Source organism: Dreissena polymorpha, chromosome 4 (genome assembly GCF_020536995.1).
Source record: "Dreissena polymorpha isolate Duluth1 chromosome 4, UMN_Dpol_1.0, whole genome shotgun sequence".
NCBI classification, from domain to species: Eukaryota; Metazoa; Mollusca; class Bivalvia; order Myida; family Dreissenidae; genus Dreissena; species Dreissena polymorpha.
The window spans coordinates 30,223,784-30,242,360 of NC_068358.1; the positions used below are offsets into that span (position 1 = coordinate 30,223,784).

The 18,577-nt window shown below is 34.7% G+C and overlaps 2 protein-coding genes across 2 annotated transcripts in view; one reads left to right on the forward strand and one right to left on the reverse strand.

Annotated features, from left to right (window-relative positions):
* LOC127880274 (beta-1,4-galactosyltransferase 1-like) overlaps positions 1 to 16,601 on the forward strand; it is a 42,481-nt gene extending 25,880 nt beyond the window's left edge. Inside the window, exons 2-8 of the mRNA XM_052427623.1 lie at positions 839 to 937; positions 1,326 to 1,421; positions 4,148 to 4,293; positions 5,682 to 5,869; positions 6,413 to 6,535; positions 7,406 to 7,501; positions 14,639 to 16,601. Of these exons, the coding sequence (XP_052283583.1) occupies positions 839 to 937; positions 1,326 to 1,421; positions 4,148 to 4,293; positions 5,682 to 5,869; positions 6,413 to 6,535; positions 7,406 to 7,501; positions 14,639 to 14,768 (878 nt within the window). The 3' untranslated portion in view covers positions 14,769 to 16,601. The remainder of the gene's footprint in view (positions 1 to 838; positions 938 to 1,325; positions 1,422 to 4,147; positions 4,294 to 5,681; positions 5,870 to 6,412; positions 6,536 to 7,405; positions 7,502 to 14,638) is intronic.
* LOC127880267 (uncharacterized) overlaps positions 1 to 18,577 on the reverse strand; it is a 536,299-nt gene that overhangs the window by 411,401 nt on the left and 106,321 nt on the right. The window lies entirely within an intron of this gene.

Here is an 18,577-nt window from a genome sequence, read left to right on the forward strand (position 1 = left end):
TATACTAGTATATTGTATTCCGGCCTGTTTTAGTATTCTGTCGGTAAAACCATCATATATATCATAATAAAATAATTTAATAAAAGGTTGAAATACACATCAAAAATATGTAAAATAGATAAAAATAGATGACAATACACATATGTCATGTAAAATATGACAGAGTGTCCTTCATCTATAAATTATTGTTTGGTGTCTTACGCGAGAGAATGCTTTATCATAGGTACTGTTCATAGTGCTTCGCTATGTTTGTGGCGCTTTTGTTTGCTTTGTATGATATATCCCCGAAAACACACATTTTTTCGTATAGTTTAAAAGTTTATATAAAAAAATTAGTATTCACCTTTTATCATATATCTTACAGAATCTCAGAAATCAACCATTTAGACGACATTATATCCGGACACCAATTGCCTAAGACAAGACCAGGTGATCTAATTGTTAACCACATTTGAGCCAGATTCAAACAAAGCCTTCATTTTGTAATGATAACAAATCTGACCAAGTTTCATCATATCTGAGTCATACATATAGCCCAATGCTGGTAACCAGAGGTTTGTAAGATTTGACCCGATGACCTAGTTTGTATACGAATCTGACACAAAATTAAACTTGAAATAGATATTGTAAAGACAAACAGTCCAAATTTCATAAGCTTGAGTTTCTTGAATTAGGAAGAATATAATAATATAAGTGCTATTCATCCTTAGAGGCATACCCATAAACAAGAAGGAATATTTATATAAAGTAACAATAGCACCGGTTCATCTAGCGACAAATGAAAGATATGAATCCACGAGTGCAGCTGTTAAATAGATTTTTTTTTACTTTTTTACAGGCACGGAAAGTACAAAGCAAAACACAAATGAAGTAACAAGTGATAGAAATTCCACAGGACCTGTCACTACAAGCAATACCACGAACAGCAGTTATCAAGGTAAAACATTGGTATAAAATAAATGCATATATTTATTGACCTCAATACGTTAAAGATTTCTTTAAGCATTAGTCATAAAATTGTCTCTTGGGGGTTATGTTTGATTTTAATATTTGACCATTTGGCCTAGTTGTACACGCATCTGCCCAAGATTAAAACTGTGTCTTAATATCGTGGAGATAAACATTCTAACAAAGTTTCATTATATTGGAGTGATTAGAATGATGAATACCATAACAATTCAAATGCGACTCTCCTGAGAGTCATACTTTCCACCACAAGAAATATTTCTTGTTATAACGTTACAATAACGTTGGCTTATCTAAGGGTGACTAACATAGATGAATCCGTCCGTGCAACTGTTTACAGAAGCTTGAGGATTTTACAGGCACTGAAAGTACCAAACAAAGAGTAACCGTATCGCAGATATCTACGGCGAAACCACCAAGTACCACAAGCAATAACACGAATAGCAGTTACCAGGGTAATACATTTGTGCGAAAAGAATATATCCGCTCACCTTTATACATAATGAATATCTTTTGTAACATGTCAGTATTAATATTTTTTATTATTTTTCATATTATAAATTAATTAGTTGCACCATTTTATCCATTACAAGTCCATAGCTGATGAAATATTGCTTTCTTTTAACTATGCTTATATTATACCGACATAATAAATTAACACAGACATACAGACAGACAGACAGACAGAAAGACGGACGGACGGACGGGCGGACCGACCGACCAACCGACCGACCAACCGACCGATCAAAAGTCCGACCGACCGACAGACGGACGGACGGGCGGGCGGGAGGGCGGACGGACGGACGGACGTACGGTCGGTCGGTCGGGCGGTCTGTCGTAAATATTATGTACGCATACATATTGCTAGTCAAAGCAGGCAAGGCTCTGATATAACATAATATACTACTATTATTACTACTATAACTGCTACTACTACTGCTGCTGCTGTTGTTGTTGCTGCTGTTACTACTACTACTACTGACTACTACTATTACTACTACTACTACTACTACTACTACTACTACTACTACTACTACTACTACTACCACTACTACTACTACTACTACTACTACTACTACTACTACTACTGCTATTACTACTACTACTACTTCTACTTCTACTACTACTACAACTACTACTACTACTACTACTTCTACTACTACTACAACTACTACTTCTACTACTACTACTACTACTACTGCTACTACTACTACTACTACTACTACTACTACTACTACTACTACTACTACTACTACTACTACTACTACTATTACTACTACTACTACTACTACTACGACAACTACTACTACTACTTCTACTACTACTACTTCTACTACTACTACTACTTCTGCTACTACTTTTACTACTACTACTACTACAACTACTACGACTACCACTTCGACGACGACAACGGACGACCAACGTTCGACCGACGACCGACCGATGGACGACGATCGACGTACGACCGAGGGACGACTGATGGACGACCAACGGACGACCGATGATTGGACGAGGGATGACCGCCGGACGCCGCCGGATGGACGACCGACGGACGACCGGAGGACGGGCGATGGACGACCTACGGGCGACGCCGGACGGACGACCGACGGACCACGACCGGACGACGGACGATGGACGACCGATGGACGACCGATGGACGACCGATGGACGACCGACTGACGACCGACTGACGACCGACTGACGACCGACTGACGACCGGACGACGACCGACGGACGACGACTACGACTACTACGACGACGACAACTACTACTACTACTACTACTACTATTACTTCTACTACTACTACTACTATGACCACTACTACTACTACTACTACTACTACTACTACTACTACTACTACTACTACTACTACTACTGCTACTACTTCTACTACTTCTACTACTACTACTACTACTACTACTACTACTACTACTACTACTACTACTACTACTACTACTACTACTACTACTACTACTACTACTTACTACTACTACTACTACTACTACTAGCAATGGCAGTAGCTAGTAGTACTAGAAGGAGGAGGAGAATGGCAGTAGCAGTAGTAGTAGAAGGAGGAGTAGTAGTAGTAGTAGTAGTAGTAGTAGTAGTAGTAGTAGTAGTAGTAGTAGTAGTAGTAGTAGTAGTAGTAGTAGTAGTAGTAGTAGTAGTAGTACTGTAGTAGTAGTAGAAGTAGTAGTAGTAGTAGTAGTAGTAGTAGTATAAGTTGTAGTAGTAGTTGTTGTTGTTGTAGTAGTAGTAGTAGTAGTAGTAGTAGTAGTAGTAGTAGTAGTAGTAGTAGTAGTAGTAGTAGTAGTAGTAGTAGTAGTAGTAGTAGTAGTAGTAGTAGTAGTAGTAGTAGTAGTAGTAGTAGTAGTAGTAGTAGTAGTAGTAGTAGTAGTAGTAGTAGTAGTAGTAGTAGTAGTAGTAGTAGTAGTAGTAGTAGTAGTAGTAGTTACAGCAGCAGCAACAACAACAGCAGCAGTAGTAGGAGTAATAATAGTAGTACTAATAGTAGTATGTTATGTTATATCAGAGCCTTGCCTGCTTTGACCATCTATATATATGCGTACAAAATATTTACACATGTTACGCAAAATTTGATTGGCTGACTAACTTGGGATCTCGAGATAGCGAAAATTCTCTCCTCTTTTGTTTAATGCACTCTGGCTTTATTTACTGCACCGCTCTTTTTTTAATTGCACTCCGCTTTTATTTAGTTTTGCACGCCTCTTTTTCTATCTCGTGGCCACGACATAGCTAACTCGTGGCCACGAGATAGAAAAAAGATGAGAGCAATTTTAAAAAAGAGAAGTGAATGTCACATCTATGCCACCGTATATAATGGACATTTGAGAGCATGGTAAATGTTCAGTATTACTGTTTCCTCACAATATCATAACTACAACGAAAATTTGCGAATCTGAAACATTTTTGTTTTGTTTTTTCTAGTTAAAACGTGAAAAGGCCCCTTTAATAGAACACTAATAATGATAGTTTCAAGCAATTATACATACTGATCGTTCTTTGTTTGGGAAAATAAATGATAAAATTTTGTATTTTAAATCTTATATATGGATTTTCCAACTATATGTGCATGCATTAGTTCGCACAACTTTAAGTAATGATACTTGATTTAAGTGATAATATAAGATTGTTATACAAATTCGAGTTCATTTGCAGAGAAGTCGCCATGTCTTTCCAAAGAGGGGGTGGCAATCGTTGTTCCATATCGGAACAGAGAAGAGCACTTGAGGGTCTTTATTGAAGAAATAGTTCCCTTCATACAGCGCCAGAATATTTCTTTTCATATCTTCATTATTGAACAGGTAGACAGGTAGTTATTTTCAACAATATTATGTTATCTGTATTTTAAGAATTTTCATCATACAGTTATGAACGTTTGTTCAACGTACGTATTGGTGTACGAGATTTAAAAACGAAAGTATGTGATTTACTATATTGTACGGTTATAGACTGTATCACATTTACCCATGTATTTCTATTTGATGGATATTCAACATTAAGTTATGTTGGAATTTGACACATCCACTTTCATCATTTTGGTAAATAACTAAACATTGGCTTAGGTGTATAACTGATATTTTTTAATATTTATTTGGTGGAAAGAAATTGCTTAGTCTCAGTATATATAGTTTTCAGTTTATTTAATGCAAGTGTTTTTTCGTTTTTTATTGGTTCAACTCTGCCCATTATAAACAGTATTTTACTCATATGACGGTCGTCAATAACCAACTCACTCTGTGCATTGGTTAATTGGTTTACAGTATTTTCTTAATATGCTTACGCCAGTAACTGACTTCCCATCTTGAACCAAAAGCAGGGGAATGGTCGTAGAAAGGATTTCATGACCAACCACACACAAGTTATATGGTCGGGACGTGGATTTGACCAACAATGATCTAATTTCTAGTCCAGCTCTGTACCAACTGATTTGACTGACTACTAGAAACAATCATAAGAAGAATTAACAATGTAAAAGAATGTACATTAAATGAAAATTCATTATGTATTAAAACGCAACAAAAAACAAGCACCTAAAATGAAAATTTAATTAAACCAAAATACATGTATGCATCTGCTTGATAATCTATATCGAAATCGAGTCAATTAAGACATACTTGAATATTAAATTCATGGATATATAGTCATTTTGTCATAATTGTATGTGATCATGAACAACTAGGACAACGTCTAGTAATTTAAATAAAACGAAGATATTCCAAATTTTAAAAAAACTGTCGTTAGTGTTGCAGATTTTAATTAAAAAAAAGGTCTTCGGTAATCGACGAATGTTGTCGTACTTGGAATTAATATGCATGTGTATCAGTATACAAAGCGTTTTCAAAAATATATATCATTACATGCATTTCTTAAAAATAATATTGCCAGGAAGTGATGATTCAAACTCATTCCTATGTAAAATCCATTGAGTTGTGTTCTATAATCTAGGCATTACACAGGGTTAATATAAGCACACCGTGGAAAGAAGTGTCGGTTTATTTGTTGCACACCATGTGTCTGTATATTGACTTACAATGTTAGTTAATTATTATGTGTTTGGTAACAGCTCTACAGGAGCATTTTACAGACTATCCTACACTGCAATCCAGCCTATTAAATTGTATACATTTCAGTTTTTGAATTTAGTGAAACATCTACACTATATTGTCTGAACATTCAAATCGTGTTTTAGAGTCAGAAAGCAGGGTTTAATCGCGCAAAGCTGTTCAACATAGGATTCAAAGAGTCGAAGTCAGTTGGCAACTTTAGCTGCTTCATTTTCCACGATGTTGACCTTATCCCTACATCTCCGGACAACTACTATTGCTGTGAAAGTAACCCTAAACACATGTCCGTCGGCAACGAAAAATTCAATTTCAAGTAAGCAACGTATCATAAAAGCTTATTTCGCAGATAATATGTCATTAGGCAACTTCTTTTCATGCACAGTTGTGTTATATACCACGAGAAAGAACAATTAAGACCTTAGTGTGTTGATTTTTCCCCATATAATATATTATTACAGATATTTAAAAATAGAGAGAGGGGAATTTTGTATTTTTGAGAACGTTGGTTATATTGCCTGTCTCCTTACGTGTACTAAAAACTTACTTTGACTCGTTAATGACATCTTTGCTCTGTCTTTATTAGTTTAATGTGTAAATATAAAATTTAAAAAAAATATTTGTAATTGATATATATATATATATATATAAATCTATATGCCTCGTTATGGAAAAACTTTTCTTAAAGCATGCATGTAAAGTGTCGTCCAGATTAGTCTGTGTTGTCTGCACAGGATAATCAGGGAGGAAAGTGTTGTCCCTGATAAGCTTTTGCGGACTGCTAATCCGGGACGACACTTTACGCACATGGATTAAGTTCAGTGTTCCAGGAACGTGGATCATATGATTTAACTTTTAGGTTGCCATATGGCGACTACGTGGGAGGTGTTTTAGCGATGACAACGGAGAGTTTCCTGAAAACAAACGGTTTCTCAAATGCTTATTTTGGCTGGGGAGGGGAGGACGATGATATGAATGTAAGGTTGGTACATAACAATATACTTCATTCTTTGGAAGTCGATGCTTTAACAAACACAATTGGTAAACATTATTTGTTAATAATGCTTTACACACACGTATAGACTCATATCATTAAGTATCTATATATAAATATGTTTATTTGTTATAAAGGCCTCCGGCCCCTGACACATATGCATATATATTACAATCCATGCAAGAAAAAAACGCCATTATGCCTAACCCTAGGAAGAACTGCGAAAACTATAACTTTGAACATAACAATTTGAGGCATTTGATAGGTTGATTGCAATATACGTTAATAAACGAGTTCATGTCACGGACACTCGGCTTTATTAATCACAATTCCATTAATATCAATTGTATCGTTAGTCACATTCTTTGCATTTTTTCTACAATGTTCAGCCGTTTGCCTCAAGAAATAACAATGCAAAGTATCAACTCTCAGACCACTATGATTTGACAAAGAATGCCGCGATTATAAACGGGTGAAACTACACCAATTATAGGGTTTTTTGTTTAAACTTTTTCAATAAGAATAGTACGTATAATTTAAGAGACAGTTTTTGATTACTAGTCAGTTTAAAGAATTGTTAGAATCGAAATATTAATCGTAGGTCATAGATTTTTGTGAAGTAACCTGCTGTCGGAAATTAAGATGAGTGGTTTCAAATCACTCGTGTCGCACACTCATGATTTTAACCATAACGCGCCAAAACTTTCGGCCGTCTGTTTTTGGACAACAAACTACAACCCACAACTATTATTTGTTAAGTGAAATGTATAAACATAATTATTGAAAGTTTAAACAATGTAGAATATAATGGTGTTTCTAGTCATATTTTTACTGAGTAACCCATTTGCTTATATTTAGAATCAAATCAGCCGGACTAAAGACCGTTCGGCCATCAATAATTGTCGGGCGTTACAAGGCTCTGAGGCATGTACAAGCGGTTCCTGGACAGGACAGGTAAAACCTTATACGGCGAACAGTATGATAACGTATTATAAATCAAAGTACTGAAAGTACTGGTTTGACGATGCTTTTGAAGAGGATGGATATATAGAGGATATTTGTTGGATTCGGTGGCATATCGATTTTCCCAGAAAAAATGCGAAAAATATCAATATTTTCACTGTTATTTTTCACTGTTTAAAAAAGTGAAATACCAGTATATTTCACTGATATTTCTGTATAAATCACCGGAAAGCATAACATAAATAAGCATCCATTTAAGTTAATCTACATCACCGCAATTGTGTAATTTTTATTGCTGAGGTCAATAGTTAATGGTTGTGGTGCAATCGTTTTCGTTCTTGGACACTGCATCCCTTCAATGAAATTTATTAACCTATATATCTCATATTTGAACTTAAAATTCCTTTGGGAGCAATGGTCCAGACAACTGGATAAAACAGCAACAATATGCTAACCCATTATTTTTCGAGGAACATAATTGAGAATTCCTGTGCTAGCCCCCAATCACAGTATGTTGGGGTATAATAATAATCAAATTTTGTTTTTCTTCTCAAAAGATTGTCGTAGATTACAAGTTGATGAATATATCATCCAAGACTCTAAGTTTTAGAAAGCCATTTTTTTCATTCATTTTTATTGATAAACAAGGTTTTGTAACAATCTATACTATACATAGATAGCTTTAACAGCACAATGTGGCTCACGTGAAACTGATTGTTTCCTACTGGTGTTAACTAATTTTTCATGAAGATCTAGAAAAAAAGGCACTGTGAGTATGAACAAACTATTTGCGTCTATCCGATCTAGTTGAGTCTTGTTACCAAGATCCTACTTTTATTTATTTGAACATTCTGATCAACTGCCATGAAGATCAGGTAAAACATGTAAGTTTTAACATGGATTTTAATGATTTCAGTTATTGATCAAATGCTTGGAAGCACATGTCCCACTTTTTAACGTGACCTGTTAATCACTGAGACTAGACCTTGTGACCTAAATGTTAAATATGCAACTTTCATGCTTGACTTTGAAAGCATTTAAAATAATGTTCTAACCAATTTACAAGTGGATCAGAGAGAGAATGTGACCACTAAAGTATTAACAGACCTTTTCTTATATTTAACCTAGTTCCCTAATTTTTGATAGAATATGAAACCAAAAATGGCATAGAGGTGACTAGTTTCATAAGAATCTGGCAAAGAGGTGACACCCAAATTTAAATATTGTAAAATGATATCGTATGTGTTCACAATAAACTTTGGATAAAATACAACAAAGAGTGATAACAAAAGCTCACCTTGTCACATCATGACAAGTGAGCAAAATAACCAAAACTATGACATCATATAATTGCTCAGTTACTTCCAATAACAATAAAATGTAACCTTTGAAACAAATACAATACCTTCCCTTTCTTACTACAGGCTGTTCTAAAACAAGATAGCCCTGTATCGCTAAACCCAAAACTCCTTCTATAGTGTCAAAAACTTGTTATGATTTTACTAAGTTGTAACATAGCTTTAGCCTGCCAGGACCAACTTGCAAATTCAGCTTTTGATTTGATTCAGATGGACATTGTAAGCAATTTTCATTAAACATTAGGAAGATAATGTGACCTGTAGAAAGGTAAAGGAAGTTTTCTATATTTTGACCTAATGACCTAGTTTTTGACAAACTACCAGCTTTCAAACTGAAACTTTATTTCATCGAGATAACATTCAATTCTGTCCAATTTTCATGAAGATCTGGAAGAAAATGTGACCTCTGGAGTGTTCACTAACCTTTTCTATGATTTGGTTTGTTGACCTAGTTTGGACCACATATGACCTACTTTCAAACTTAACCTAGAATTGACAGAGATGAACATTTACCAACATAAGACAAACAAGGGCTGTTTGTAAAACATGCATGCCCCCATGTGGGCTGTCAGTTGTAGTGGTAGCCATTGTGTGAATACATTTTTGTAACTGTGACCTTGACATTTGACCTAGTGACCTGAAAGTCATTAGCGATTATCTGCCAGTCATGATCAATTTACCTATGAAGTTTCATGATCCTAGGCCTTGCTTTTCTTGAGTTATCATCAGGAAACCTTTTTACTGTTATGAGTCACTGTGACCTTGACCTTTGACCAAGTGATCTGAAAATCAATAAGGGTTATATACCAGTCATGATCAATGTACCTATAAAGTTTAATGGTCCTAGGAGTACGCATTTTTGAGATATCATCTGGATACTATTTTACTGCTTTGAGTCACTTTGACCTTGACCTTTAACCTAGTGACCTAAACATCAATAGGGGTAATCTGCAAGTCATGATCAATGTACTTATGAAGTTTCATGATCCTAGACGTAAGCATTCTTGAGTTATCATCCGGAAATCATTCAACTGTTTTGACTCACTGTGACCTTGACCTTTGACCTAATGACCCGAACATCAATAGGGGTCATCTGCCGAGTCATGATCAATGTACCTATGAAGTTTCATGATCCTAGTCGTAAGCTTTCTTGTGTTATCATCCGGAAACCATTTTACTGAGTCAAGTCACCGTGACCTTGGACCTAGTGACCTGAAAGTAAATAGGGGTCATCTGCAAGTCTTGATCAATGTACCTAAGAAGTTTCATGATCATAGGCGTAAGGATTCTTCACTTATCATTTGGAAACCATTTTTCAAAGTTGAGTCACTGTGACCTTGACCTTTGACCTAGTGACCTGAAAATCATTAGGGGTCATCTGCGAGTCATGATCAATGTACCTATATAGTTTCATGATCCTAGGCATAAACGTGCTTGAGTTATCATCCTGAAACCATTTTACTATTTCGGGTCACCGTGACCTTGAACTTTGACAAAGTGACCTGAAATTAATTAGGGATCATCTGCGAGTCATGATTAATGTATTTATGAATTTTCATGATCCTAGGCATAAGCGTTCTTGAGTTATCATCCGGAAACCATTTAACTATTTCGGGTCGCCATGACCTTGATTTTTGACCTAGTGACCTCAAAAGGGGTCATATGCGAGTCATGATCAATGTATCTATAAAATTTCATGATCCTAGGCATAAGCGTTCTGAGTTATCATCCGGAAACCATTTTAATATTTCGGGTCACCGTGAACTTGACCTTTGACCTAGTGACCTGAAAATCAATAGGGTTCATTGTGAGTCATGATCAATGAACCTATGAAGTTTCATGATCCTAGGCATAAGCGTTCTTAAGTTATCATCCGGAAACCATTTTACTATTTCGGGTCACCGTGACCTTGACCTAGTGACCTCAAAATCAATAGTGGTCATCTGCGAGTCATGATCAATGTACACATGAAGTTTCATGATCCTAGGCATAAGTGTTCTTGAGTTTTTATCAGGAAACCATTTTACTATTTCAGGTCACCGTGACCTTGACCTTTGATATAGTGACCTGAAAATCAATAGTGGTCATATGCGAGTCATGATCAATCTACCTATTAAGTTTCATGATCCTAGGCATAAGCGTTCTTGAGTTATCATCCGGAAACCATTTTACTATTTCGGGTCACTGTGACCTTTGACCTAGTGACCTGAAAATTAATAGGGGTCATCTTCGAGTCATGATTAATGTACCTATGAAGTTTCATGATCCTAGGCATAAGCGTTCTTGAGTTATCATCCGGAAACCATTTTTTTCTTAAACGTCGTCAATTATTAATTGTATATATATTTCTCTATAGTTTGAAAAACATTTAGGCAAATATTTCTCATGTAAGATAAAATGCAAATAATTAATAAAATATTCCCTTTTAATCAGTATGTTGGTTTATCGGTCAATAACAATATCACTTTGAACATTGAACTATTTAAAAGTTATAACAAACATTAAATGTTCTCCGAACAAATGACTCATAACACATATAACAGATTGATAGGAAGATATGAACAAATCAAGGTTGCTAGGTTGCCCGCCTAGAATGGTCCTGTTAGTATGAAGTACTTGATATATAAATTTATTAGCCTGTCGGTGTTGTAAAGACATAAATTATTTTATGAATGTCTCAAAGTGTAGAATTATTTTGCATTTAGTAAAAGAAAGGCAACACATAACCCTTAAGTGGCTGACGAGAACTTGTGGCTAAATACAACTAAAAAGAGGCATTATGATTCTTGAAAATAAAAGTAAACATCATTATATATGAATTTTCTGATGAAAAGTGTTATTTTTAGTGAATAGGGGAAATACATTTTCAACAATAAACAATATAATTATAAATGTTTTGGCGAAGTGCATCATAGTATTATCATAGTACAATTTGAAAATCCCGTAACATTTTTAAATTTCATTACACCTTGTTGCAAAAAAAAATCATGAAAAATAGAATTTTCAGAGTAACCTATTAAAACAAAATAAACAAGGGCTGTTTATAAAACATGCATGCCCCCCATATGGGCTCTCCGTTTTAGTGACAGCCATTGTGTGACTATGTTTTTTGTCAATGTGACCTTGACCTTTGACCTAGTGACCTGAAAATTAATAGGGGTCATCTGCGAGTCATGATCAGTGTACCTATGAAGTTTCATGATCTTAGGCCCAATCGTTCTTGAGTTATCATCCGGAAAACCACCTGCTGGACGGAGCGACAGACCGACAGACTGACCGACATGTGCAAAGCAATAAACCCCCTCTTCTTCGAAGGGGGCATAACAATGCTTTATATGACCTTAGATATCATTTTTGCAATCATTTTTCATCAATTACCAATGTTTAAAAAAAATATTATTTCATGCTACTCGTGGTACCAGTTTTTTGTCAGAAAATTAATCACATTTTTCAAAAATGCATTATCCCTTGTTGCCAAAAAAATCATGAAAAATATAATTTTCAAAGATATCCTTTAAACAAAAAGAAAATGCCTTCTTAACCCTTTGCATTCTGGGAAATTTGTAGTCTTCTAAAATGTTGTCTGCTGAATTTCTAAAATTAGCATTTTCTTCATTTTTTTCAAAGAACAATATCAGAATAGCAAGTGGCGTCTCATCTGGATCCAAACTGTTTGCAAAGACCTTCAAGATTCGGTTCCAGCACTGAAAGAGTTAAACCTTAAATAGTATTCCTTCGAGCATTTAATATCAATAATTTATGTTTGAAAAAAAATCATTGGTTCATGCTAAATACTGTTGTATATACTGTAAATAATGTAACTACACATCCAAGTAGTGAGTCCATTAAACTATTGCAACCGAAACACCTGGTGTGCCAAGGCACCAGCCGAAGTCAAATGCCTTCTGACTTAGTGCATTTTACTATTTATATTTGTATGCATTTATATGTGCTTGAAAAAATGTATAATCTTTAAGGACATCTTCTGACCATGCATGTCCTAGATTTCAAAATCCAGGCCCTGGTCTGACACATTGGTAACATTAACGTTAAACTGTTACCAGGCTTCTGAATTTAATTAGCCAGGTCACAGGAAAAGGGCAGTCTAATCAGTATCCAATTAAACTATTTGTCATTGTCAGAAAACCGCTCTTAAGCAAACAGCTTTCAAGCAACTGCAGGCTGAATTGGATCTAAACTGGCCACAATCGCTTCAATGTCTCTTTTACTGGGATATGGTTCATTTAACTTTAAAGGGATCTTTTCACGTTTTAGTAAATTGACAAAAATTGAAAAAAGTTGTATCGGATTTGCAAATTTTCGTTTTAGTTATGTTATTTTTAGGAAACATATTACTGAACATTTACCATGGTCTAATATAGCCATTATATGCATCTTTTAACGATTTTAAAATTATAAAGCGTTGCAACGCGAAACGATTGAATAATTTGGAGAGTTATGTTGTTGTTGTTTAATTGTGTGAAACTACGAAGATTGCTTATACTAGGTATAAAATACGTCAACCATTTATACTTGGCAGAATAGTCGAGCAGGCTTATGCGTTTTTACTCCAGGAATAAGGGGGCCACTGGTTCGAGCCCTGCTGCGGACTACTTTTTTTAAAGAATTTTATTCTGGATTTTTAACTGGAGCTTTTAATATCCAATGTTTACTTTTATCAATGTAAAGCATTTAATGACTTACTTCAAAACATGTCGAAATCTGTGAAAAGGCCCCTTTTAACATAATATCTAATCCTATAAATATGAGGTCAATATACATGGACTAAACGGTAAATTACGTCTAATTATTTGGACTGTAATGACATCAACTACTTAAATAGAAAGAAGAAAGAATTCATACTAACCAGTAATTTGAGTAAAGAGTTTGTATTCAATGTTGTATTTCAGGACAGCTTGGTGATATGCAAATCCCATATGACATATTGATATCGGGTATCATAGCCATTCAATAAGTCGCAAAATGCTTAAACAAAATTTATAAAGCAAAATGTGACTTAAATTGATAACTAAAAATACCAGTATCATCATTATGCCAGTTTTGCCTTGTCAAACTGTCGAGATCCAGAAAGTGCTTCATTCACATTGAATATATCCTTCGAATTCCATTAATTGTTGCATTACTAAATAGCAAAACAAGCCGATTTAAGCTGTAAGAAAGTTTTGACACGAGTGTTATCAAGTCTCTCATGGGCGAAGCCATATAAAGTGATCCATTCACATCGAATATATCCTTCGAATTCCATCCTTTGTTGTCATTAGCGGAGATTTAGTGAATAAATAATTCATATATCATAAATGACAGCTTCTAAATAGCGAAACAAGCCAATTTATGCAGTAAGAAAGTTTTGATTCGAGACTCTCATGGGGACGGCCATTGTTGAATATTGAAACACGAACGACAACTCTGCTAGGAGAATGTGATCAATGACGAGCAATCTCCTACGCAGTGGCGAATGCAAAAGGGAAGTAACTGAAAAATCGAGTTATCTCAATCGGACTGGCTCGGTCTTTTACATAGGTCGCCATTGTGAGATTTTTTTTACGATTATGATACCTTGGACGATGCTGTTAGCATCGTCAAAAACATACCGAGGTAGAAAGACATACTATCGAAAATTGGCACACAGGAGCAAAATGTATGTGCGCATGATAAAACCCGGATAAACAATAAACAGGCGAATAATAATTTTTCATACTATGCCACCTACAAATAAAGGTACAGTAACTTCGTGTTGTCCCTTTTTCAGATTTAAATTAGTGGAGACTGCTAAACAAAGAATTACAAGCGATGGCATTTACACATTGAACTACACCTTGTTGGCGAAAAATACAGACGGACTTACAACGCATATCAAAGCGGACATTGATGCCACATAGGAGGATTATTAGTAACACCGTTAGTAACTAACGGTGTATGGGATATACAACCTCAGTAATTTCATTCCATACGAGAGCGAAGCTTGAGTATGGTATTAAATTTCTGAGGGTGTATATCCAATACACCGTTAGTTACTAACGGTGTAACGATTACATCTCAACCGACTACTCGATTACTCGGTGGGTATGGAAATTACTCGGGTGTATGGAAAATACTCCATGGGCACGTGAACGCTCTAAGCCAATCAGATTAGGTAATTTTTGTAGGAGGTGAGATATAACACAATACCATAAGGTACATTGATGTGTTCTTTTCCAGCAATACTCTTCATAACCGAACATATTTGGGATATTAATTACATGTTTGAGTTGCACGAACTCACTCTAAATTTTAACAATACAACGTTTACGATAAGGTTTTAAAACGTATTGATTAATATAGGAAACATGACGTCAGGTTAAGAGAACAAAGCAGTGTTTTTTATTATTCGTATGATTATTCAAAAGAAATCGAATGGCTTTTTGTTTCAATAAAATGACATGTCATTTACCAAAGCATATATAGAAGCAAAGAACACACCAATAGAAAATGTTGTTTTTAATTGCGATGTGTCGTATAATTTTGCATTGAAGAACATAGAATAAATTATGTTTTAATATGAAATAATGTATAATTCGTATATAGCAATGTGTTCCGCGTGGACTCCATGTGGTAAATATATGGTTAATTGTCCCCACTAGCTTCAGCGTTAACGGAAATCTCATGAAAAACAGCAGATGCTATACAAATATCAGTGTTCTCTAGTTATTAAATGAAACATGATACATCGAAACAATTTAGGAGCATCAGGTTCCTCAAACTGAACAAAGCCATTCGAAGAAAAAAATGTTAAAAATATATGTTCCTAAATTGAAAATCACCAATGTTTATCGTTCAAATGAGTCGCGTTCTGAGAAAACTGGGCATAATGCATGTGCGTTAAGTGTCGTCCCAGATTTACCTGTGCAGTCTGCTAAGGCTAATCAGGGACGACACTTTCCGCCTAAAGTGGATTTTTGCTAAGAAGAGACTTCATTTAAACGAAAAATGTCATAACAGCGGAAGGTGTCACTGGGACGACACTTTACGCAAACGCGTTATGCCCAGTTTTCTCAGAACACGACTCAAATTATAAAGCGTGTGTGAGTTTATAACGCTTGTCAATACTTTAGCAAACAAGTGTATAAACGACAAAAGGCTTTAACTACATCGAAAATGATGTAAACCTGTGTGGTGTTGTGTTAACAAGTAAAGCTGTTGCCTGTAGAGGTCGTGGGGTTGATCCCAAGGGCAGGCAATTTTTTATATTTGATATTTTCTATTGTTATGATATTTATTTAAAACTGTTCCAAATATTACATGTTGTGTTAGTTATATATGCTATGTTTTTAATACTCAAATAAGAGAACAAGTGCCTTTTTAATATACGACAAGTTGGTGGTGACAAGCGCTTTTTCTGGTCAAAAGTGTTTATGCTCTAACAAAATAATTCATGATACAGACGTACCTATTGAACATACTTTTTTAATAATGTATGAAATTACATGTATGTTAAGTTGTCCTATATGTTAATGGATGTTGTATTTTGCTCACGGTAAACGTTGAAGTTCAGTATTGTATTTTATGCTTATTGAATCTTTACTTCCAGTCTTTCATGTTTTGGTACTGTTTATACCAATATGGGATTTGATTTAATAATTTATATTAGTTACTTAAATGATTAAGTCACACAGCCTTCTCTGATTGCATATTTTTTGTTACATTAAGCATTTTCTGATTGCATTTTTGTATGATTTCACGACTGACTTATTTGAAATATATCATATTGACAACATTCGAGGTATTTGTATTCATGTTTTGATAATTTAAAAAGCCGATTATAAACACAATAAGTGTTTATTTCACGAGCAGATATAACACTTCTCTACAACATTATATTCCTTTGCAATTGTATTGCGCTGTAAACTGGTTGACATGGGTAAACCTGTTTTATCATTTGCAAGCTGTGCCTAAACTATTAACGCAATCCATCAGTTAATTTATGACAAGATAACAATCAATATGCAATCTTTTTGTTGATCTGTGTTTTGTCGTTTAAAGAGCATTTTCGTCCGTCTCACATTTTCCTTTGCAGACAAAGCCGATTCTACCGTTTCTTATTAAGGAAAATAATGTTCACTTCACTTAACCGTGTTCAAGTAAATTTAAATATTTTTATGCTCGAAAACTCTTTATGTCAATAGCATATGTACTTAACCGTACGCTTGGTGTGAAACTTAGTTTACTGTATCAATTTGATCGGGAAGACACCAGAGCATTGTCAGAGATCAACGCAAATGTGTGTTACGAAACCCCATTGTTATCGAGGATAATATCACTTTGTTCTTAAATGCCCTTCTTATGCTAATGTAAGGAATACATTAATTCCAAAGAATTATATATTACGTTCAAATATGTTCAATTTTATCGAAATACTTAATCCGTGGAAGCGTTCTTAAGATCTCCCCCAAAGACACCAAGTACTGGTTCTAGGCACAAGAAACGGACTCGAGAGCGTTTATATAAGCCTCAGGCAATCGAGATAAAATAAATAGGTTAAAACTTATAGTTCCAACAAAATAGTATTAAGAAAATTAGCCTTTTTTAGTTTGAACAGCTTAAAAATACGACAAATGTCTTATATATGTATAATAAATATTAATATTTTCACACAAATACAAGTGCATATAATATTTGTTGCAATTATGAAGCTACGTTTTAAAACTATGTGATGTCTGTATCTTAACCTCATTAATGTGACATACTTACAAAACATGTTTATGTCCTGTCTTTTTTAATTGATCTTTCTTCAAAATGAATGTTTCGTATTGAAACGCATTCTGTTCACTGTGCAATGTGAAATCAAGATCAATCATGACAATTCGCCTGTGCTTTTCATGTCAGTTTTGAACTTTTTCCTTACACACGAAAAACATGTTGTGGTTGTCACTTTCATAGCAGCTAATTTATTTGCGTTAATGTTTTTCAAGTAATCAAAACAATCTCGTATATGTCCGCCCCAACAGTAAAACATTATCAACATTTATTTTTTGTTCCCATAAAGTCGCTATATGGCCTACACTGTGTCGGTGTGACTTAAAATCTAGCAAATCAATTAATTTAATATATATTTATGAATACTAATTGAATCTACAGGATATATAGAAACCTCATAACAACGTTTGTCTTCACACAATCAATCTCAGATACATATAACACCAAGTCAGAGTAAAAACCTAGGTCACCAGCTCAAATGATAAAAATCAAAATTGTATTCACAAACGTTTTGCAGTTATGAATTGGCACGTATGACAATGACTTAAGTAGCTAAATAATATATTATGTTGACAGCCTGTCACCTTTCCTTAATTTCATCTGTTTTATGCAACAAAGGTGATTGGTTGGCATCACGTAGTATAATGTTTTTACGACTACAAAATTTGAGCAAAATCGCCCCAACAGTACTTTCAGTAATTTGATTTACCAATCTAGACTCGTTATCTGACACAAATAAAATATTTATCAGCATAACATTTATGCAACTAAACAAGAAACGTCTTTTCAACGAAAATCGGCATTATAATTGATGTCGGTGTTGTTGTTTTTTTTTTGTCCTTAATGCATAACTACAAGACAAATATTAGATTCCCCATTTTCGCTCTCTATAGATAATAGCGAGAATAATCAATCACAAAATTGTTCGGACACTATGACCCATAATAAGTTGCAG